At 43.7% G+C, this 24,137-nt stretch overlaps 1 protein-coding gene across 4 annotated transcripts in view; it reads right to left on the reverse strand.

Moving 5' to 3' along the window:
* The window catches only part of mctp1a (multiple C2 domains, transmembrane 1a), a 137,249-nt gene that overhangs the window by 22,224 nt on the left and 90,888 nt on the right, over positions 1 to 24,137 (reverse strand). For all 4 annotated transcript variants that reach the window (XM_070964975.1, XM_070964973.1, XM_070964974.1 and 1 more), the window contains 3 exons: positions 23,718 to 23,837; positions 15,627 to 15,743; positions 5,159 to 5,215 (listed from right to left, as the gene is read on the reverse strand). In XM_070964975.1, coding sequence (XP_070821076.1) covers positions 5,159 to 5,215; positions 15,627 to 15,743; positions 23,718 to 23,837 — 294 coding nt within the window. The remainder of the gene's footprint in view (positions 1 to 5,158; positions 5,216 to 15,626; positions 15,744 to 23,717; positions 23,838 to 24,137) is intronic.

Here is a 24,137-nt window from a genome sequence, read left to right on the forward strand (position 1 = left end):
GAGTTATATACTTGCCATTACTGAACACACGCATGTGCACGATTGTATGTATGTGCATGAGTCACGCCTACAGGGAAAGCAGCAGAGGGCGGAACGGCTGTCTCAGCACTATTGATGAGAAGGATAAAGAGATACTGTGATGTAGGAAGACGGCTGTGTGGCAGCAGAGATGAAACGGAGGATCATGTATGCTCAGTCTTATATACACAGCGGACTCATCGATAAGACCTCCACAGGAGAAGAAAAATACTCTATAGCACTCATAAAACTGATGCAACCAGACATACATTCCAACTTGCTGTAAACCGTTTGGACCACTGGTTGGATGGGAATTACCGCGCCAAGACTATTCACTGTGTCATGCAAACTGTGCATGAGTCATACGCCCCTAAATCATTTAAAATTGTACTTAAATCCCAGAATCAGCCAGTGCCCCAGTAGATCGAAGATAACAATGAAAAAACAGCAAATAGCTTCCTGTTTGACCCCAGTCTTGGATGAAAGCCGATTTCACTGCTGGTTAATATGGAGAGCCTTGAGGAACTGGTCCACAAACAAAGACTTTTATTTCAGCATGATTCAAATTTTACAGATCAATGTGTTCGAGTCAATGAATAAAGTCCACTGTATATTTACCACCAGCTTCGCGTATGAGGGGAGAAGAAAACGAGCAAAAAACGGGAGAGGAAAAGATGTTTTTGAAGGTGCATATGGTGTGTGTGTGTGTGTGTGTGTGTGTGTGTGTGTGTGTGTGTGTGTGAGCGAGATATAGATAGATAGACATAGAGAGAGAAAGGGAGAGGGAGTGCACCGAGCAGTAAGCCCGTGAGCAGGACATGATTGCGGTGTGTATCTTATCTGTGTCAGGTCCTCCTGAGGCTAGTGGAGCCTAGCTGAGCGGAGCACGAGCGCTTCAGTGACCAGTCAACCGTGTGAGGGTAATCTCCTCACTCCTTCAGTCTGTCTCTCTCTCACTCTGTGTCTCTCTCGCTCTCTCTTTTTCCAGTAAGCCCCCCCTCTGGGAGGCATCTGAGCCACTGCGCACACATAACCGAGACGCTCGCACAAATACACAAACACATTTACGCGCAAACACTCATACCCGTGCAGAGCCTAAAGGAGATTGCCTCATGCCAGCTCTGGACAGTGAGCCCACAGGTGAAGAGACATCACAGGCTACAATGCACACTGAAGCACCTGCAGCCAGCAGTCTGTAAATAAAGGAATGAGTAGCATACTTTGCTTTGCTCACACTGCCCAAGCCTTGTGATGTTACTTCAAGCTGTACTGGAAAGGTCCATAAAGGTACTAAGGGACTTTTTTTTTGTTTTTAATAAGATGAATTAAAATAAAACAAACATCCAATAATTTGCCTTTGACACAAGGGAGCAATTGGGAAACAATGTCATCACCTCAATGAGCTCATTGCTTCAAGTCATGAGCATGCATCTGAAACGACAACAATGGCGGCCTGCTGGTTAGTTAAGATTTGGTTTGCACTTCTAAGCCGTGTGCCAGAAAGGTGTTAAACGACTACAAAGAAATAAATAAACGGCTACTGTTGTTTGTGTTTGTATTACTTGTTCTTCTCTGGTATGTGATGTATTGTTGATGTAGACTTATAACCACCTACTGGCCTGACATGTGTCCATTAGTAAACGGTCGTAGTTACCGTCCACCGCTGTTAGCTGATGCTAGCAGGTTCAGCTAACATCACATATCAGAGAGGCGGCTCTCTTTGGATTCCATTGTTCTGTGAGGCAGCGGTTACTGTGCTGTCGTTTGCTCAGGCTGCAGGTGATCAGACTCATTCTCACATCATTCACATAAGGTGACACGCTGTAGCCTCTGAACACGCTGAGTTCAAACATGACAGAGTAACAATGCACATTCATGTTGGTCCCCCATTTTTAAAAACTCTCCCCATCTACACGATTCATGTGAATGACCTGGTTGACACTAAAAACGGTGATTGTGGCCGAAAGGCGACAAGTTTTTTAGATTCAGGAGAAAACTCTAAAAATCATTATCCAAAACAAAGCATCAGTTCCAGTGAAAACTCCATCTCTGATAAAATTCCAGGAAAATCTTTTCAGAACACTTTTATTTTAAATTAAAAATGAACTAAAGAAAAGAAGTTGAATGGTCGATGATTTTAACTCGACCTAAGTTCAATAATTCTTATCATGAACACCAACTTTTCACATCATTAAATTATAGCACATTCAGCCCCAATGAAAAGGTTTCTGCATAAAGCCGTGGTGGTTCTTTTGGACTACGTGAATCTATGAAAACTCTATTTACACTAAAAACCACGCTGACATCCTTTCATGCGGGAAATATATAAGGTGGGTTATTTCTAAGTGTACACTTTCAATAACTTTGGATATATTGAATCACTAATGTACTTTGAAGGAGAAAAGGTGCATCTGAAACTTGCCACCATGTTTAAAATTAGTTTTACTGAAAATAGAGGTTAAAAACTGGGAAAGTATGACATTTTATGTACGCCCATACGTATGCGTGTGTAGGCAATAAGAATCAAGCAACATTCCATGTTGAAGGTCAGTACAGCGTGCATACACAAACACACAGTGCGGAGGAGGAGGAGGAGGAGGAGGAGGAGGAGGAGGAGGAGAAAAAAAATTTGTCTAACATTCTTTCACCCTTCATGAGCCTGCCTGCTTGGCTTTAACAACTGAGCCGTCCCCATCAATTAGTCGAGATGCAGGACTTTCATTGAGATTAAGTGACTAATATCAGTGCTTGCTCACAAGAAAGACACTTTTCACGTCTGCCCAACAATCTGTTAAGTCAAAACACATGTGGTGATCCAAGGCAAAAAGCCTGCAAGGGGTCCTCTATGCAATGAAAAACAGGTGCTCTACTTTTTGGCCATGTAATACCCCATTTAGCCTCTGGAGCAAAGGTTATCCAGCTAATAGCTGCCTTGTGGTGCGCTGGGAAGAGCCGTGCACATGGCCGGAGTAAACATCTGGGACGGATTGTACATACTTGCAACATATGCTTCAAGTTCAATTAAAATGAGGCCTTGGCATATTTATTAATCTTTTTTCCCTCTCCTCTCTCTCTGTTGCTCTCCCTCTCTCTTCTTTCCTCTCTCCCCTATAGGCCTGTGCCATAAAAGAGGCCTCCTTTGACCCGTCCTTCATACTTACTCATACAGTCTGAAGCTGTAGCTCATATCCAATGTAAAAGACCTCATATCCAATGTAAAAGACAAATTTGTTAAGCCTTGAAACTCCATTTGTTCTGCACTTAACCAGGTTGGAGGGAGAGCAAAGGGAAGATAGAGACAGAGTATGTGTCAGAATGAAAGAAAAAAAAAAGGCAGGAAGGGGACGACTGAAGGAAGGGTAGAAGGAGAGTGGGAGGGGAGGGACATGTAGGCAAAGAAAAAAGAAAAATGCCCCCTTTTCAACTTCCCTACAGCTCAAATGAAATGCTAACAGTTGAGGGGAGCAATAGATCAAAATGTATGAAGCCAGAGTTGGTAAATTGTAGCCTTTGTGGCGGCTGTGCTATCCAGCATCCCAGCCCTGTGTGAGCACAGAGAGCAAGGCCCTCTTATGTGGAATAATCAGTTTGGCACCAAATCTGACGGAGGCCACAGAAGCTGCTGCTGCACCTCATTTCAATATGAAAGTCCAAAATGTATTTCATATAATCTGCAGCTTTTCAAATGTCTGTATTTTTATTTTTTCCCTGAGAGGAGGTAGGAAATGCAATGATGGAAGACAGACGTAAAGAAGGGGTAAAAAAAAAAAAAAAAAAAAGGAAGAAAAAAGAGAAAAGGTTCAAGGTTGCCTGGCGCATATCTTCAGTCAGTGGCCCCCTGTACATTTCAGCCTTGGAACTTCACAGCCATGAAACTTTGCTTCTGCATCGCTGTGGGAGAGGATGTAATGCTCACGTATCTTTGTGTGCTCATCGTTCAACTGGCTGCCTGGCTGACTGATTGCCTGACTTACTGGTGGGATGACTATTTGACCATCTGCACTATAAATGTGTTTTCTTAACCCTTTTGTTGCAGGCTTGCTCTTACGACCCTTCAAAATAAGGAGAGATGTAGCAAGGTTGTGGTTGGAAAATTCAGCGTACAGAGTGTCCTGAGGCAAAACAATTTTCAGATATCAAATTGCCTGGTCAAAGGCCTTTACAATTACCATCGCAAACGGCCGGAGTTTTCCTCCAAAAAAAGATTACCAAAACAGACCATGCAATTTACCACATCTTAGCCTACTAACCTTTATATTGCTGGAGTGTGGCTGTAAGGCATCAAGTATCAGCTCAAGTAATTTCAGATTCCAGATTGTTCAGTCAAGGTAGCTCACGGTTTTCACGGTAAACGATTGGAACTTGACTTAAAAGCTCAAATTATAATTTTGTTCTTGCTTAAAGCTGCTCCAGTCTCACCAGACCTGGACTATCAAACGGAAAATGTTTTTCATTTGAACTGTGCCTGACAAAAAAAAAGACAACACCAGACAACACAGTGCACAGATAAAGAACTGTACCATTTCAATTACCATTCCCAAGTGGAACATTGACATGGTACTGTATCCGATCCAGTGGCATTTGTTTCAGTAGCTGTTCCTACAGTGTAAACGAGCGGAGGCAGTAAAGCAGCCACCTGTTGTTACCTGATAGTGTCTGGACAAGCCCAGATGCTGTTTTACTGGGACATAAAGGAGCAGTGAATGGACCTAAATAGCTAACTAAGCACTTTATATGGGTGCATGTTCTCAGGAAGCGGGGCTGAAGCACAACGTTAGTGACATAAATTCGACATAGTGTTATATGAAGGGAAAAATAAGGATGGTGTACCAAACTGCAGTAAAAGACCAAAGCAAACCACTAGGAAGAAAAGGTGAGGAATGTGCCGTGGATATACCTACAGAGGAAACTTTTCAAAAGGTTAAAAGGTTGTACAATCTTTGTACATGTGTTTGTGCCTCAGGCAGTGAGAGTAGCTGAACAGGGGAGGAGATGGGAGGGGAAGACGGAGTCATTTCATTCGTCTGTTTGTGTTTCCGGTATATGAAGCAGTGTCAACCCCTCCTGAGGCAGTGTGCGTACGCGTGTGTGTGCGTGTGTGTTGGTATGTGAGCACATCCCTGACACAAGACATAATTACCTTGTCATCTTTGTCAAAATCCTCATCCTCGTCCTCCAGCAGGTCCTCCACTGCTTGCTGACAGTTGCAACAGAGGAAAGAGAAAAAATAAAAATGTTTATGCAACAGCTACGGTACAGATAAACATTAGATAACACGGGGTTAACATCATCAGAACAGCCAAAGAGGCATACTAAAGCTGATTGGTCACGCTTACGTCTGGCAAGAGTTTGTTAATGAGTGCGGAAAGCATGCAGATAGCACAACTATTAGATTGGTGTGTGCTAATATGTCACGAGCCTCAGACTTAGAATTTAATTTTAGAAACATTCTGTTGTTCAAATGTGTTGACACTTCTGGAAATGTAAGCAAATGCTCAGGCTTTGAATTGCAACGGGCTGAGGATTAAAGTCTATTCATCCACTCAAATCGCATCACACAAAAGCATTAAAATCTTACAGCATTCAGCAGGACGAGACAGAACTCTTCTTCTCCTGATTCTGCTTGGTCTCCTCTGACCTCTTTGACCTTTGCACTCGTCTCTCACCTCTACCATCAGCCTTCCTGTCGCTATACATTCATCTATCTATCGCCTCACATCCTCTCACAGAGTGATGCTCCGTGAGGGAGGAGAGAAGAAAGCCTGCAGCGCGGAGAGCAAGTCACAAAGAACGGCAACTATGTGCTTCAGTGGTCCACAACCGATGAAACCGGAGCTGGTGTAGCTCTGAAGCCCCAAGATACCATGATACATACTGTACAACACAAAGAGAAAATGACAGAGACAGACTCATGTGCACACAGTCAGAACCACAAACACAAAGGCACATATGGATACAGACAGTGTACGACCTAGCAACCACCCAGTCTGCAAGCCGCAGCTTTTCCTATTCAGTAATAGATTTTTTACATACACTATTAGAGAAATGTAGTCAAAAAATGAAAGGCAGTCCTTCACACACAGCTCAGAGCTCTATCTGTATGTGAAGAGCATGCAAATAAACGCGTCTTGGCATATATGGAAAGGGCAGCTTGGGCCACTGTGCTAGTGATATTTTATCTGATTAGTGTTTAGTGATACAGTACTTGAGCGAGCATGCACAAGTTCACATGTGTAGTCTGATGCCACTGGGGCAAAAACCACAGATCACTGCTGCATCTCTCATCCATCCTCTTTCTGTCAATTACACATCAAAGCCACAAGGTCATATTGTTGCTGCCAATTTACATAAACAAACACCCATATCATAAGCCCTACAGCTGTCAACCTCAGTATTCATCTGCTCTCATTGTTGTACTGCGTTAGCAACCCCAACCCCCCGAAAAACCCTTGCCCAGCCTCAACACCGCCACAACCCTCTAACCACCTCCAGAACAGCACAAACTAGTTTGGAGAAATCCAAAAATCATTACTTAACAAGACAATAGCTTTTGTCCTTTTTGTTTTTCATTGGAATAAGGGGGGAAACTATGTGGCGGCTGACATAAGCCTCTTATGTAAATGCAGCTTCCCACACAAACAAAGAGGAGTTCAGAACAGCAGAGTTGAGAGGGTAGAGTCAATAGTGCGTGTGTGTGTTTGTATGTGTGTTCTATCAATAGCTCAGTGTCACTGGGGCAAAGTGTCGTGCACGTACGCACGGCGCTCTTCGTTTTAACTGTCTGACTGTGTAGCAACTGGTTATTCCCAGTTCGCCGAGGCTCCATCAGCGTCTAGACAAATAAGCTTGAACGTTCACAGTTCACACACTCTTTATTGACACGGAATATATTCACTACAGTATACAAATACCAGAGAGGGAATTCTTGTGCTCAGCCGCGGCGAAAAATGTCGACGTGATACCGTAAAATGAAAGCCTCCTGGCATCTCTAAACAAATGAACTATAACTGTTTATAAAGTCATCATGGTTCCTCCCAAATCCTTTCACCCGTGCCAAAATACAAACATAATGGATTCCTCCACACAGAGGCTTTACTAGGGCACGCCTGGCACACGCTCCAAACTTTAAACAAAGAGAATGAGCATGAGCTAGCCGGAGAAGCATGACCTAGAGAGACAGAGAGAATGATAGAGTCGTTTGTCTCCCTCTGCTCTCCGCTCTGCTTTCTCTCTTCTATCGCCTCTGGTTACAGAGAGAAGTCATGTTTCCTGCAATGAGACACAGTGTAAAATTAATAAATAAAAAGACATGGAACATGTCATCTGCCCTGAAGATTGCCACGGCTAAATGTGTGCACTGAAGCTACTGTCTCAGTAAGGGAGGATATAAATTACCTCAGTGCAGCCGATGAATTCCAAACATCTTTCTTTCTCTCCCTCCACCTCTCTCTATTCGTCTCATTCTTTCTCTCTTTCTAAGACCTGTTTGGTGTATGATATCATTTGTCTGCTTATCCCCCCATTATCATGTTGTTTGAATTACTATCATTACAGCACGGCAGCATCAAAGCCTTGCTGTCGACAGGATCGTGTAGCGCTCACATTGCCTGCAGAGCTGCTCCAGTCAATTCAATATCTACTGAGGTGGGGATTAACATATTCAGACCTATTCAAATGATACAGGGATGATGCAGGCTACTCTTACAGATTACACTGTGCCCCATAAATACATACAAAGATGGTGATAATATAAAATACACACAAAGAATGGATGTGAGTACAATGACATTGAGAGTGCAAATGGCTGTGAAAGTATGAATACATCTGCCTTGGCCTTAGTGGCTTGTACCTAAAAAGCTGATTTGCAAGAATTAAGTTTCTGTTTCTCTGGTTTCTCATTAATGTCTGAGAAGGAGGAAGCCATAAAAATCAAGCAGAAAAAAATTGTCCATCATTGGTTAAAATGCCACTATTTTGCATGCAGAGGTTTTTGTTGTGGGTGAATGACTTAATCTACAATGATGCTACAATCAAACTGATGCAGAAACCAAACCAAATCACAGAGGTGGTGCACAGTAGTATCCTCTGTAACCTCTGCATGAGTACTGCTTTCCTCCATTTGGTCACAGACTGTGACTCTCCTATGTTTTGCATCTTCACGTCAGTGCTGATTTCCATTCAGCCATACAGAGTCAGAGCGTTCTCTACCATTTACTGCCAGCTGAAGTGCACGGTGCTAGCTAAAGTCTGCCTGGACTGAACTTGAAAAGTCAAGCAGAAAAAGGGGGAATGTAAGGGAGGAGAAAAGTCCGGAGAGTGTTTGGATCTGATGTTTTCCTGTGCGAGTGAACCCTTGATGCACAGACTGATTGACTGAGATGAGATGTTGTAAGAGCGGTAAAAGGGAATAGCCGAAAGAAGTTTTTCAAGAATTGTCTATCAGATAGAAAATTCTGATACCCTATTGATCGCTGAGAGGAACTTTGTGTATCCTCCTCCTCCTCGCACACCAACAACAGCACAGCCCTAATGCCTTTTCAAAGACAGAGAGCACACTCTCAGGGTCACAAGGGATTATTACTGTGACCTTCTGCTTACAGGACAGCGTTATGGTGAATGTGATTGTAGAGCTGATCTTAAGCCCCTTACCTTAAATCAGGGCAGCATTTGTAGCTGCGCAGTTTCTAGAGCAGAGTGTCCTCAACTTAAAATTGGCCAATCTTGATTTATGTCCAGCTGTAAACTCTGCACTCCCTTAACTCAAACAAAGTTAACGCTGACTTTGTTGGTGGAAGATTCAAAGTATGGTTGGACCTTATAGAACTGTGATATGAAGTGAGCAGAGCTAAAGGATGACCCTGATTTAGAAATAAGGAAAGTATATTTCAAGCATGAAGTTGAAACAATTAACTACACATACTCATCCATAGTTGTATTGCTATAGAGCGAGGAGAGTTTAAATCGAACTTGACGAGTCAGGAACAAAAAAAACTCCTTTGAGTGGATGGATGCTACCTCCATGTCAATGAAACAAGTGCGCGCGCACACACACACACACACACACACACACACACACACACACACACACACACACACACACACACACACACACACACACACACACACACACACACACACACACACACACACACACACAGCGGAGGAAAAGTAGAACTCTACCACCTGAAGCAGTCGCCCCATCATTTTCACCCCTCCTTTAAAATGCCTCTAAACTCGCCCCTCCCTCCCTCCCTCTCTCTCTCTGGCCGGGCTGAGTTCCACTATCCCCTCTCCTAACCTTCCCAATGACAGCCGCAGGGGGAATTGACGCCGAGGCAGACATCCCGGCGAACATGAAGATATACTTTCTCCTTCTTTTTTCTCCTATTCCTCTATCCCTCCCTCCCTCCATCCTCCTGCTGCTCTTCCTCTTTGATACGTGAGGGGGTTTTAACCTCTCCAGCTGCTGAGGTTTGGCCGACTGGCTGGCTGGGGGATCTCAAGGCCCTACTTGGTATGCGCTGTCCATGAGTGTAAGTGAATGTGTGTGTGTGTATGTGTGCGTGTGCATATTGCCTACACCACAGTTTCTGCAGACTGGGGGAGGGCTGCGCGTCTGATAAGGGCTGCTGGCTGAGCCTGGCTGACCCACGCGGGCCCTTCACAAGCTGTCAGAGCCGTGGCCCTCAGAGGGGGGCCCTTCCATCTGCACTGCCCCAGCCAGGGCTCGCCCAGCAGGGGGCTGGATGGGGGTGAGGCCGGGGTGCTACCGGAGCTGGAGGCTGGGGGTGGGGGGTGAGAAGGGCGGCTCCATATTCATGAAAGCAACACCAAATCTGTGAACATTGGAAAAGATTGAGTGGCGGGATAATAATGAAGGCATCGCTACCACAATGTACATTTCTCATGGCTTATTTGCTGACAAATCAGCATGTTTAGTCGGAGATTCAGCAGCTATCCTGAGGAAATCACCATTTACAGGCTCCACTAGCATTGTTGAGACAGTCAGTTCAGTGATAAGACGTTTGTCCTCCTCAGACAGATGATACCGTCTCGTCTTATTGTTTTTCACACTAAGTTGCAGAAAAGTGGGCTAGAGGTTGTACATACATGATGTACAATCTATTGCACACAAACACACCTCTGTAGGCTTAAGCTCAAGGTTTAAACAGGAAAACTGCAAACAGCTACAGCGAATGCACTGTATAGACAAAACAACAACAACAAGCACTGAGGCAGACACCCCGAGCTGCTGACGTTGTTAGCAAAGAGCACAGACAGTTACAAAGGTTCAGTGTGATGAAGGGAGTTAGACAAATGGAGGGAAAGGAAGAGAAAGAGAGACAACATGATGAAAAGGGAGGCTGGGAGGATTCTGCAGTGGCATTCCTGATGCTCCCGATGCTCCCGTCCCGCTTCAAACTATGCCCGTCGCCTGTCTTTCTGCCTGCCAGCCTGCCATCCTATCTGCCAGTTTAACAGAGACAGAGAGGCAGCGAGAGGAGCAGAGAGGAGCAGAGATGAGCGCGGTGATGCCGGGGCGGCACGGGGGAAATCAGTGGGGCACAGGCGCTCCCAGTTAAAAGTGACATGACCTTTTGATTTTGTCACCTGTCACCAACTGCCATGTCTGACTCCGCGCTGAGGAGTGCCTGCCATCCACCGCTGTTTTCCTCTGCCTCCGTCTCTCTGTCGCGCCGTCTCTCTGAATGCCTCTCTGTCTTTTTCTGTCTCCTGCTCCCACTCCATCTATTTTTCTTGTTCTCCCTTTCTTTCCAGAGTTGCGGTTTTAAGGGGAAAAAGTGGAGGTGTGACTTTCTGGAGGAGTTGAGGTATAATAGGCTGCGTTTCCTCTTTTCCTTCCAGCTTTCTTAATATTTACTCTTCTCTACCTGTGTTGTGTGTGGCTCTTAATGAGGGCAGATGTCAAGGCACAGTGTGTTTAGAGACGCAGACAAGTTTTTTTTTTTTTGAGATGCAAAATCAGGGAGAAAATAGAAAAGATAAAAATGGCAATGAAATCTTGTTCCAGAAATGATACAATGTTCCAATAAACTCAGACATTATTACTGTCTTGGAGATAAACCAGATTGTTTTTACACTAATGAACAATATACTGCTGTCACGGTGAGTGCTTCCCAGTTAGGGAAGTCAAGATTAAACTACTATGGATTTAAACAAATACAAAATTAGCAAAAATGATTTAATTTTTAAGGATGGCGAAGCTCTATCACAGCGATCGAAGTCTAGATTTTTTTTTTAAAGAGCCATCTCACTCAGGATGTAGATTGGGTTGAAAGCAGTCAGCTTTCTCTCGCCACTGGAACCATGTCTGTAAGTGTGAAGTATCTTCAGGCCATTAAGGTCTTCTCTTCAGTAATGGGTTTGGCGGATCCAGTGGGTGAATCTACGTAATGGTCTGAAGCATGGGATAAAGAGGATGGTTCTCCAGTGTCACGAGGACTAATTGCCCGTCATCCTGTTGTAGAAAGAGACATCACCATGTTCAGTATGTGCCCTCTACGACAGCCTGCACTGAAATTAACACCTTCATAACATCTGGTAAGGGTCTTTCTGGGCCAACAAAACAGCAAGGAAGGGTCTCTTCTGGGAAGTGTTCTGCTCCTTAATCTCAATGCCCATCATATATACTCACGCACGCAGGCACACACATGAATACGACACTGCTATGAAAAGATGCACATGCACATGAGCCTTTCTCCGTTCCAGCAGAGCTGCCTGTCCTCTGGTTGACCGAGCCCAGCCTACTGGCAGCTTCCTTTGAAACAGGCTTGAGATGGACCTAAGCCCCAAACTGTTCCAGGTTTAACAGCAAGCTGGAGATGCTGGGTCATGTCATTAAAGTCCCCCTCCAAAACAGGAGACTCCACACAGATGCAGAAAGACCGGATAGGGCTTATTGATGGTACATTATCAGCTTTGAATGTCAAAGTAAAAGCAGTATCCTTCCCTGCATATATTCAAAAGCATAAAAGGTCCTCTTCTCTGTTTGTTTGCTTCAGTGAGCATGTTACAGCATGACACGCAGGTCAGCTAACAATGTTGAGGAGTCAGGGTTCACAGGTCAGAGTGCTACATGATAAGAGAGAAGGTCGGCGACCTTGCTGGTGCATCGCCTCCTTTAATCGCTGTTCTGAGGACGCTCCGACTGCTTAGCAGGTACTGGTCAAGGTTGGGGCGAGGGTAAGGAGCGCTGATCCGGGATCTGTTTGCAAAGCAGCGTGTAACCACACAACACTCAGTGACCCTGAGTGGTGAATTACAGCGTGTAGAGAACACTGTGTTTGTTTATTTGCTGCAGACAGGGCCATGGACTGTGGTTGCGGTATAAAATCAGAGAAGGGTCCTCACATTGAACCCATCAGATGAAGCAAGGCCCCTCAGTTCATTAGGAAGTCTGCACTCAAGTGTATACTTTTTTGTTTTCTCTCTTTCTACCCCCCCAACCTCTCTCCTCTCTCTCTCACCCTTCAGAGTGAGTTCAGCAGAGATTCCTTTGGCATTACCCTCACCCCAGACTGCTGGAAAACCGCAGCGCTCCGGATGCTGACCCTTGCTCGGCTCAGCACAATGCTTTAATTTGGTGCGTTGTTTAAAGTAATTAGAAAGCCTTTTTCCCTTGTTTTCTTTTCTATTCTTTTCTGCTCTCTGCCAAGTGCAGAGGGAAATAGTGAGTCGTCCATGACTTCAGCTTGATAAAGACTCGGAAGAGGAATCCAGGGGAACGGGAGAGGAAGCGAAGAAGGCAGATACTGTATGCTCTCACTGTACCCACTTCCCCCTGCACCGCCACAGATCTGAAAACAAACAGGGACAGGACTCGGGGGATGCTGGTGTCTGGATGTGTGTGTGTGTATGTGCAGCATTTGCCAACACAAATGCATGAAAATAATGAATGCTTACACCACTGCACATTACATTTACTGTACGTGTTAAAGCTTGACATAAGATATAAGTCATATCACGACTGGAAGAGGCAGAGAGTTGATAATGGAGCAAGAACAGAAAGTTCATCACATTCACCAATCCTGAGGCGGTGAGATTCCAACGGCAAGACAAGAGAGACGATAACTGTCAGAGAATCTTCTTTGTGTCAGCCACGCTGCCTTGTACTGTTCAGCACAACTGTCACAGCAGCAAGAAAAGGAGCATTAATGGGGCTAATCTTTGACAATTAATCCCACTTTCATTGGAAATATTGTTGCAAAGAATGTCGGCACGCACTCCTGCATGCATACAGAAGACTGAAACGCACACCCTTCTTTCTCCCACAGACACACACATAACTTATCTCTGTATTTTCCCACACACATAGTAGTACCACACAAACACACACCTGGGGTGACTCTTACATGCAAATGTATGTGTGTGCACGAGCTGTAGTTCTGTACTTCGGATGTGCCTGAATCATAACCTTGGAATAAAAGAACATACCAGATAACATCAGAGGGCAGAACGACACCATCACAACACACACAGAATTCAGTATTCATGTATCTTGCACACATCTGCACCTTCACTTATGCTACATATATGCTACTGCTGTCATATTCTCTTGAACTGCGTATTTTCCTCTGACTATCTCACAACAAGCCCTGAAATTCTCTGTCTGCGTTACAGTAGCCAATACCAACACTGGCACTCCAATCCACACATATCAAGAGTGTCTATCTGTAAGAACACACAACACACTCACTTAAAGCCATTGCTGTTTAAAGAGCAGAGACATTTGACTGAGAGAAGGTCAGACATGAAACTTTGCAACAGTGCCCTCATGGCTAAAAAACATTCCTGGTCATCCTGGCGATCTGTTCAGCCCAGCGTCCCAGGCAGATAAGTCCTTTCAAACACCCTCAAACCACAGCCCGAAGATGATGATACTGAAGCAACCTTCATCATGAACTGGGCAAAAAACCAAAGGACTAGCCTCAAGACGAGCCACAAGGAAGTAAAGCAAAGTGAAGAAGTAAACTTTTACTTAAAGCTGCAGTGTTGCAATGCCACAAAGACCATGTCAGATGAAATTACAAGATCCTGTGCATGTACAGTGAGGAGAGTCCATACAGTGTCTCCTCTGGTCTCCGAGCAGAGGGACAACTTAGTAGAACTGAGCAGAACAGCACTGTCGTACTAAAAGGCACTTGCCATACGAGTATCAACAGTATCAACATGTCTTGATGTTCCTACCAATTCCTGAGGTACTTGAGACACAATAGTCCCTTTCAAGGAGGAGAGAAAAGCAATTCTGCATGAAGTAGGAGTTATATGTACTTACTCGTATGTGAAGTGAGTGGCACATTACGAGAATATGTAACCTTTGTTGCCTCATTTTAATTAGGTAGTGCATGGGAAAAGAATATCATTAGGTCTGGATAAATACAAGCAGCAGGTGGGGGGACAGATCATCATGCCGGGTTTTGTCTTCAAGGCATGGGGGATTTTTTTTTTGTCAAGCAATGTCGCCATCTACAGGCCAAGAAAATTATCCTGCAAGTTAAGTCTGTCATTCACAAATTAAGTGTTTTATTTTGTCTACCTGTAATTGCAAAACCTTTAATTCTGACTTAACTGACTATAACCAGTTCAAATACCCTACATTTCAGTATGTATTGCATTGTATGTGTGGTTTGCATCTTTCTCATAGTCTGTGGGAGATTTTAGGGTGAACTTCTTAGATTGCCAAATATGACATTTAAGAATAATAAAGCTAAACTCTGAAGACTTGCCAAATAAATCTGCTGTAAGGTCCGCACAGCTCACATCTAATTTCATTCCATGTGTAATATTTCAGTGGTGCACAGCAATGACATTTAATGACTAATGAGTGAATTTAACATCTCTTCCAAATGCAATCTAACCCAAAGAATCCTTAAAAAGAGATAAACATACACATATAGAAGGTGAGAGACTGCAAGAAAATCTGACGTCTGTTAACTGGTTATTTCCAACTGAGTCTTGGAAAAAAGGCACTTATTAAAATTAATCACTTCATTGTTCACGCTCACTCCATAGTCCGGCTCGCTCTCTCGTTTTCACTCTCCACTCTCCAAATGTGCCTGGCCATGATTAAAACATGTCTGTTTCTCCATGACATTGCTTTGACATCATTTAATTGGTATAAGAGATAAAAATAAATGAATTAAATAAATATACTACCAGGTAAGTGGCGTAACGTAGCTCAAGGTGACAGCCTATTATTTCTCCCTTTTCTTTGCCTCAAAGGAGGCAAAGTGAGAAATGTGAGATTGCGCTGAAAACGCAGCTCCTCAAGGGGAAGATGGATTTTTTTTTTTATTTTAAAAAATTTAGCCGAGAGATTTTTTTTAAATTAAATTCCAATTTTGCTCAAAGTTTATGACTCCTGTTTAATCAAAAGGTTTTTTTTAAATGAGTTTGTGTAACACTCATCTTGTTGTTTCTTTAAAATGTTGTTTTCTAACTCATCTGTATATCCGACGTATCACTCGTCACATTTTTCACAGCACAAATGAAACGCATGTGAACGTGCCTAACGCTGTAAATGAAACAAGAGCGTGATGAGTTTTAACCCGGCACTGCGTGCGCGAAGAAGCGATGAGGTTACTCACCACATCTTGCCTGGTATCCTTCCCCGATGCGATGAGGATGTAGTTCCAGGCCAAAGGCAGCAGCAGAGCCAGAGGAATCATATAGAGTTCAAAGTTCCAAACGACAATGACAAAAAGCTGCAGGGAGAGAGAAAGAGACAAAACCGTCAGCTAAAGAAAAGTGAGAACAGTGTGTGCCAAGAATGTATACATTCAAGACCCCACGCTGACCCTCATGAGGCAGACTCCTGAGAACGTACGCCGACCATATGTGCGATTGGAGACGACATGCGTTCAAACACATTCATATGCAGAATCATAACCACCACGGAACAAAGCGGAAAAATAAGACTGGGTTTCAACAAAGGTACAGGCCTGGTGCCGGTGAGCCTAAGTTCAACAGCCTGACCCTTAAGGCTTTCCGGGCCTTCGGCTGAGGAGGAGGACGGTGAGGAGGATGAGTAGGAGCCGTCAGAGCCTCTTCCCTCCTTGCCAATCATCCCACAGGCTGAGGTCATGTACCGTTTTCAGTCGCAGCACGTCAAAGCTGACCCTTCCATACTCAGCCCCGAACCCCAGCATCTGACCTCACACACCCAACAACCCGAATCCCTAACCCTGTCACTCCAAGCCCCAATACCCTCTCTCCTACCCCAAAAGACCCCTATGCCCCATCTCTAACCTTCTCTGCACCCATCTGCCAAAACCATAACCCCTATACCTCCCCTCTCATCACCAAACAAGAAAAGTACCATCTGAAAATTAACCTTTCCTAAAACCGTGCATTCTGCTTCTGGCAGGGCTCTTTAGCCTCTGACAACAGATTACTGCGGTGGATGAGAGAAGATATACGTGGGAAAGCAAAATTGCTAATGATGGAAGCTGGTTACTTTGTGGTGCCATTGTGTCAATTGTGTTGAAAAAGTTTAGCTGGAAGAAATGGGACATCTTAAACCTTTCAGAAACAAATCGAAGGAAATAACAATTTTTTACAATATCACGTTTAAGTAAACAGATTTTTCATGATCGATAAGACCTCAGCAGCAATTATAACAAATGCTGGAAATGCAAACCATGCCTAATACTTAATCTTTTCTAGCAAAACATATTTATCAAATTGAAGTAGAAGAAAGCCATTATTTCAAATATGAGCAAAGACGATTTGAAATTAATTACTCCCTGTAAGGAAATGCATCCATGTTTAATAATCAGTGTTGATGGGAAACTTTAAGAGTGAATGAAATTGAGACTATTACTGTATAAAGCAGATTTATTGGTCTGTGTACCAATTATGATCTATCCTGTGTGGCTGAACAACATCAACAAGGAAGAGAAAGCTTAATAATCAACAATCAAATTGTTTAATTTCTGTGTGCTTGTGTGTGTGGAGAAGGAGTTAGAGAGAGCGAGCAGACTGAAAATAAAGCTCTTCATTGTGTTGACAGTCTAAGGTTAATGTGAATATGAGGTTCAACAGCCCCTCCAGAGTGTGCACACAGGTCTGCTGTTACTGTAGCGGAGTCAGTCAGACACTAAACTGCACACACTCGTACACTGTGCCGTCAGTATTTTAGCTTTCTTTCACACGCACATAGAAACACATGCGTCTGAATATCAATGCAAACAACTCTTCGCAATAACAACACAATTTAACCATTACATTCTCTCAACTTTTCCACTTCTCGGTAACAAAAGTTTGAAAGGCTCACATCCGAACTTTGGAGTACGGCTATAACTTCATGTAAAATTAACTGACAGACACTGAGTATACAAAGCAAAAAGCGATATAAATTAAACATTAGAAATGTCCAGTGCATCTGCATAATGCTCACAGCAAAATGTCTTTTTCAAATAAACCTGAATGGCCTTGGTGCAACAACCAAATCTCCCAAAAGGATCGGAATCTTTCTCCATCTCTCTTAGGCTCAACTTCACTTTCTCACATACAAAGAGTCTTTCTCTGATACAGCTGTGTAGGAGAAGTGGAAAGAAACTACTCAATAATTCATATTTGTATACTAATAAGCAACACAACCATTTCCCTTCATACATCATAAAAATCTGTTAGGACTGCGTAAACTCAGCAACAGACACCCACATGCTGACAAACACAACATGTTCACACTCGCACGTTTTCTCTACAAAATGTAACCATCCTAAAATTATCCATCTCCCTACAAATTATTATCATTTTCGAATGTGTATGATGTGTTACATAGATAAACACTGGAACGGTCTCAGACTAAACAATGTGCAATAGAGGTGCAGAAACATCTTCAGTCAAACAAACAAAGGAGCTCACTTGTTTTAAACCTATTCTGGTCGAGGCTATAAATAACTGCTCACTTACAAACATCTTCATCAGACACACACAGTGCTCCTTTCAAACACTCGCTATAAATATACTGTACAGCAGGCATATATTGTACTGTAAAGATATTTAGCGCCTGCTTCTCCAATCGCTTGTGGCATCATTATCACACAACAGACAAATTAATTGCTCCTCGCTGTCCTGATGTTTATATGAAACCTTAAAACCGCCTTTTATGTTTTAGTTTTTTTGAATCTTGCTTTCTTCTCCCTTTGCCTGAGGTGGTATAACCTGTTGTCCCCCTTCATTCCTCCTCCATTTGGTTATAGTAGCTGAGGGCGAAGTTTTGACTGGCAGCTAGAGGAACCAGACACCCGGGCTCAGCAGTGGCCAGCCCTGCCCCGTCTCCATGGCCCCCGGCTCGGTAATAGGGGCCCTGCAGTGCCTGGACCTTTCCACCAGGACTGGGCGATCGCAGCCACCCCCCATTGCTTGCTACACCAGATAGCAGGCTCTTCGCCTGGGGAAGAGGGAGTGGGAAGGAGCCTGCTGTGGATGTCAGTGACCAGAGACAGACGGAGGGGGAAAAAAAAACAACGATGAAAACATGCTGGATCGAAAGGGAAAAAAGAGGAGGAAAAAGCCAAATGAATCTCCAGATGTAGTCTACGGGAATAATTTGTAGATGACTCTGTGTGGTCAGAGACAGATTATGTCGTGGTCGGCGACGGTTCATAGTGAATATCTGAACACACACACACACACACACACAGAGGGAAGCTCACCACGCTCCACTCTCGCTTTTCTGCTTAATGCTGCTGAATTCTTACCTGAGTGGTAACGTAAAAATATTCCTATAAACACAGCCAGCGTGTTTGTCTCTCCGTATATTTGCTTCTATATCATTCAAATTACGCAAACTCTCTAATTTATTCTTAAGGATACGTAAATAAATGTGTAACTTCTATCTGCTACAAAAGCAAAAATGAGGATGTATTCTCCTCTTTTTCCTCATCATGCTACTGTTATTACCTGAACCACTAAAGAACAGTGATCAATATCCATTTTAGAGTTTAGTTTATTTCTTCTATGGTGGAATTTTGATTTTGTCAGCAAAACAAATTATTTTTCCAATCAATCTATTTTGTCAGAAAACTTAATCATCATTTCTTTTAAAATCATTTGTGCTTCAACAAGTCTTTGGTGACATAAACTGAAAAAACAGAACTATTCACTTGTCAGAAAGCAAAGTTAAATGATATTTTTCACTGTCAAATCAGCTAAAACATTTCAAATATAGTTAAAGACTACATTTGAACTGGGCAAACTTCACATCTAAGCAGAAGCTGAAATTCAAATGCGATCTATAATTAAAATAGACAATCGCAAGCATGAACAAAGTAAAACCACGGCAGCGTAATTTGTTATATTTTGGCTAAAATATCAATACACAAAATCAGTAAACTAAATGATTTTGACAAGTCTTTGCAGTTGGATTTAATTACAGTTATTATCTTTGATGCTTTCTCTTAATATCAAGAAATTCCCACAAAACAAGAAGATATATTAAAAATGTTAACAAAACAGACAAGTCAAAATGATTTATTCAAGCGCTCGGCTCGGTGTGGCACGTTCAGAGATGTATCTTGCATTATTTGTTTCAAAACACAATCCGTGTCCTTACGGCTCTGAGCCGCGGCACTGTGGGAGGGTAATATTCAGTACTTTGGCTTACATTAACCACACACCAGGCTAACTTTCCCCCTGCTCTGTCTCAGTGGAGTGAAACTGAAGTTTGGATTTCAGAGTTCCCCTTTATCTCTCTTACATCAATTTCCATGCTGGCACTAAGTGTTGCCAGATAGCAACTAGAAAGTCCTGTTAAGTTCGAGGGAACGCGGGAGGGAGGGAGACGGTGTCCTGTTTGTGACCGGACCTACCCATCATTCAGTGGTGCTAGACTGCCCCCTGCTGTACTCCTGCAGAATAGAAATCTACAGGAAAATTAATACCATTCATCCAATAAAAAAAAAAAACAGCCTGAATGACTAAACCCGATGTGTCAACGCCAGTCATTTTGAAATAACATGGAAAATTAAAATAAAGCATCCACCATTTTATGGCCACAGTGCTGCAACTGCACACTGGTACCTATTAGAAGTAAGATGCTGTATCCCCACTTCTCAACAAAAGGCTTCACACATTTTCTGTTAAGTCTCAATCTCTGGTGATTAAACTCTGACTTGGTATTCTCTGTTAGTCATGCCACTATATTTCAACTATCATTCATTTTGCAAATCAGGAGAGCAGTAAAATGTGAAAGTATATCTTTCAAAGCTGTCCCTTGCTGTGGGCAAAGACGAACTCCCGACTTTAAAACTTTTAAAAGTTAGACAGGTTCTCTGAAGAGGAGTCAAAGGAGCAATTTAAAGAGACCTGGAGTGGTGTGTACCACTGACTGCTGTGGTGTCTCTGCACTGTGTGAGTGTGTGTGTGTATCAAACTGCCAGCCAGGCATGTGCAAACACACACACACACACACACACACACACACCAATAGTTGCTTCTGTACCTGTCTTTGCTTTTTTTCCTTTTTTTTATTTCAGCAGGGTGAATTTTTATCTAAATGCAAAGCAGGTGATAGGTGCTCCAGTTTCCTCTAGAAGTAGCTCCCTTGTCTGGGCTCTCTTCCTGATAAGAGTCCTACTTTGCCTGACATAAAAGAGCCCGGTATCATTTCCCCTGCCTCCCCAACAACCCCCAGCTCGCTGCCCTCGCCCTTCCCCGAGCTTCACAAAGCTGCCTCTATTTGCTCCCAATTCAGGGCCCAATTGCAGATAAAGTTACAGCAAATTTGTTTGGAGGAAGAGCTGCTGAGGCCTGCGGTCCCTGGGGCAATAACAGCCTTGTCTTGCAGGGGCCGTGGGGAGAGCTGGCAGCAGCAGGAGAACAGAACCCAACACCGCTCAGCCCCACAATGGCCTGAACTCTCCGGGAGGGAAAGCAAAGGGAGAGGAGGGGAGGGAGAGATAAAGAGGAACAGGGATGGATGGATTGATAGAAGGGAGAGACACTCAGCTTGCAGGTGTGGAGAGAGGAAGCAGGCGCTTAACCCCAAGACAGGGAGAGGGAGACACTGAGACCCACCCACATACACACAGACACAGACACAGACACACAGACACAGACACAGACACAGACACACACACACACACACACACACACACACACACACACACACACACACACACACACACACACACACACACACACACACCACCCATCATGCAGGACAGGAGGTAACTCCAGTCCCGTCCATTGTGCCAACGCCTCAGGCAAAGCTGCCACGGTGGCTGATTCACTGTTGGGATGGGTGGGTGACAGCAGTGTGGGTGTGAGAGAGAGAGAGGGAGAGAGAGCGAGAGCGAGAGAGAAAGGCTGCATGTGAGACTATGTGAGACTATGTGATATCTCCCTTTCTCTCACATACACACAAAACACACACAACGTACACACTAATCACAGCTGGCACTAATGGGCGACGTGTACATGCGGCTGGCACTGCAGAACTGGGCAGAAGGAGTGTAAGGGACCATGAAGAATATTTTGAGCGGTTTTATGGAGGAAATGTTGTGAAGTGACACAGTATGACAACTGCATTTTGATGTACTATTGCAGTCACAAAATCCAACAAATACATGAACACACTTAAATGCCCCCCCTCGGGCTTACTTAGCAGTTAAGAAGAGTGCACATTTGTAAGTTTAGAGGTTGAATTGCCCACAACTCCACCTCCATAGCTACAGCCGTGTTGGAAAGTTAAGTGTAACATCTGTCTAGAAAGACAGCCAGACAGCAACACACGTGCACATGTGAACAGACACACATGCCCATAATCACACACAGCCGCACACCTTCGTGAACACACCACCTTGGCCAGATGGCCCCCCATAAAAACCCACTTAAAGAGATGAGCGAAGTGATTAAGAGGCCTCTCAAAGTGAGGGAGAAATGAGAGAGGGATGAAGAAATGGAAGGGAAAGGAGGGAGGGAGTACCTGTGTAGAGCAGAGGCCCTAAATACTCTGATGCTTTTAGCTAAGTGCATACTCCTACGATAACAGACTCCCAAAAGAGCGAGAGAGGAGGGGCGGAGAGCAAAAGCACAATGACACCTAAATTTCAGACTTTCTATAAACTATAAAACGCTACGTCCTTGGCCTAGATACATCCTTTATCGTCATCTGAATACTTTAAATTTAAGTGAGTACAATGAGAATATGAATAGTCGGCACTGTTACTCAGAAATGGATGTGCTATATGCTGTGTTTTCAAAGAGGGTGAACAGCTATACAAAGTAAGCGTGCATGCATGTGTGTGCTGACGTGGAGGTGGCGCCATCCAAGGCTGCATCCTCCCCTCGCTATTCACCATGTAGATTGGCAATTCTGAAGTGACCTTGTTTTCTGTGAATTCCTTGACATCTTTTTTTTGTCTGACATTTTCATTTATTTCTAAAAGATAAGACACGAGGGCTTGCAGGCCCGGTTCAGCCTTACATGAGAGGAAATGCAAACACACACCGCAGGCTCGCACATGAGCGCGCTCACACACGCAGAGGGAAAATGTTAACTGATCAATACCATGTCTCTTCTGACCCATGTCTTGTGATGACACTGTGACCTGCTGTACAAACACACACACATGCAGCCTCTGCAGAGATGAAACTGGTGTCAGACGGCCAAATGCAGCTAATGTCTAATGTCTGCTGCGGAGACACTTAGTGCCCCATGGTAAAGGGCTGGGGCGGGGCGGGTCCACCTGTCCTGTACCTACTTAAGTCAGGACACTAAACCAGACAGGATTAAATGCCTGCTCTGTCATCTTCAGGGTAGGAACCTCCATGCAGCCACTCACCGCCCTGCAGAATGTCTTTTACTGATAGCTCTGCTGTCCAATTACACTTCACCCTTTAATACCAGACACAGATGACAGGAGGGAGAGAGAGAGAGAGGATGAAGAGGAGAGAAAGAAGCTGCCATTTCCACTGTCTGCAGGAACAGCTTGTCACACTTCAATACACTGTAGCTGCATTTTCTTAGTATCTGGATGTCTGAAGGTATCGCTTAAAATAGTGTTTCAAGCTGCAACACCAACTCTCCACTCATTCCCAGCAACCGAGTGTCAAACTGTCCTGATATGTGCAGTATATATACCATGTGTGCTTGTTCATTTAATAAAAAGCCAGAAAAAGGATTTATCGAGACTGCTGTATCAAGATATTGGAGTGTGTGAGAAACAGTGTGTAGTGGGGTTTACACTGTGGTAACGTACTTAACTGTGCTTGAGACATCAACAATCTCTCATGTTAGAGTGTGCAATTACCAGTGAAGGATCCATACTTTGTTAGCAGATATGGTCCTACAGCCTCTGCGAGCGTGTTGCTCTGCTGCTGCATCTGTGCAGATTTTGACTGGCATACAAAATATATGACTATTGTTAATCAATATGTTTAGAATAGTATTGATTCTAAAGTGTGAGTGGGTTCATTCAACTTCATTCAAAAAGTGTGATTCATTTTTTATAGGACAAAAAACAAGGCCCAGCTACATTTAAGTAGACAGTCTTCCTCTTTCATTAAATGCTTCATAAACCAAATGAATAATAATACAGCATAATCATCTGTGTGGCAATAGAGAAGATCACCCAAAAGTTTCAGTAGTTCATGCTGATAAATGTGCAAGTGTGTACATGATAGGCCACAGTTTATGGTACTGCGAATTTAAGTGTACATCTACATACCACAAAAGCACAGATGCTCCTCTGAGGAGAGTCCCATTCGAAGCAGCTGTTGATGTAGCAGCCTGTGTTGATCAGGAACATGATGCAGCGCCTAACTCTGTTGAAGTTGCGCAGCAGCAGCTGAAAAGAGGGCAAAGACAAAACAAGTTAAAGTTTACGCTTAAGGTCAGAAACGTGCCGTAGCTGAAAACACAGCATGGTGTTATACACATGATATACAATCCTGGCTCTAAGGAAAGTGGGATGCTGTGCAAAACATAAATAAAACAGAATGATTTTTGTAAATATCTGCTTATTCTGAATCTGATGCACCGATACGTTTCAAACAAGTCAGGACAGGAGCAACTAAAGACTGGGAAATATGTGGAACGCTCAAAAAACACCTGTTTGGATCATGCCACAGGTAAACAGGTTGATTGG

Source organism: Chaetodon trifascialis, chromosome 6 (assembly GCF_039877785.1).
Source record: "Chaetodon trifascialis isolate fChaTrf1 chromosome 6, fChaTrf1.hap1, whole genome shotgun sequence".
NCBI lineage: Eukaryota > Metazoa > Chordata > Actinopteri > Chaetodontiformes > Chaetodontidae > Chaetodon > Chaetodon trifascialis.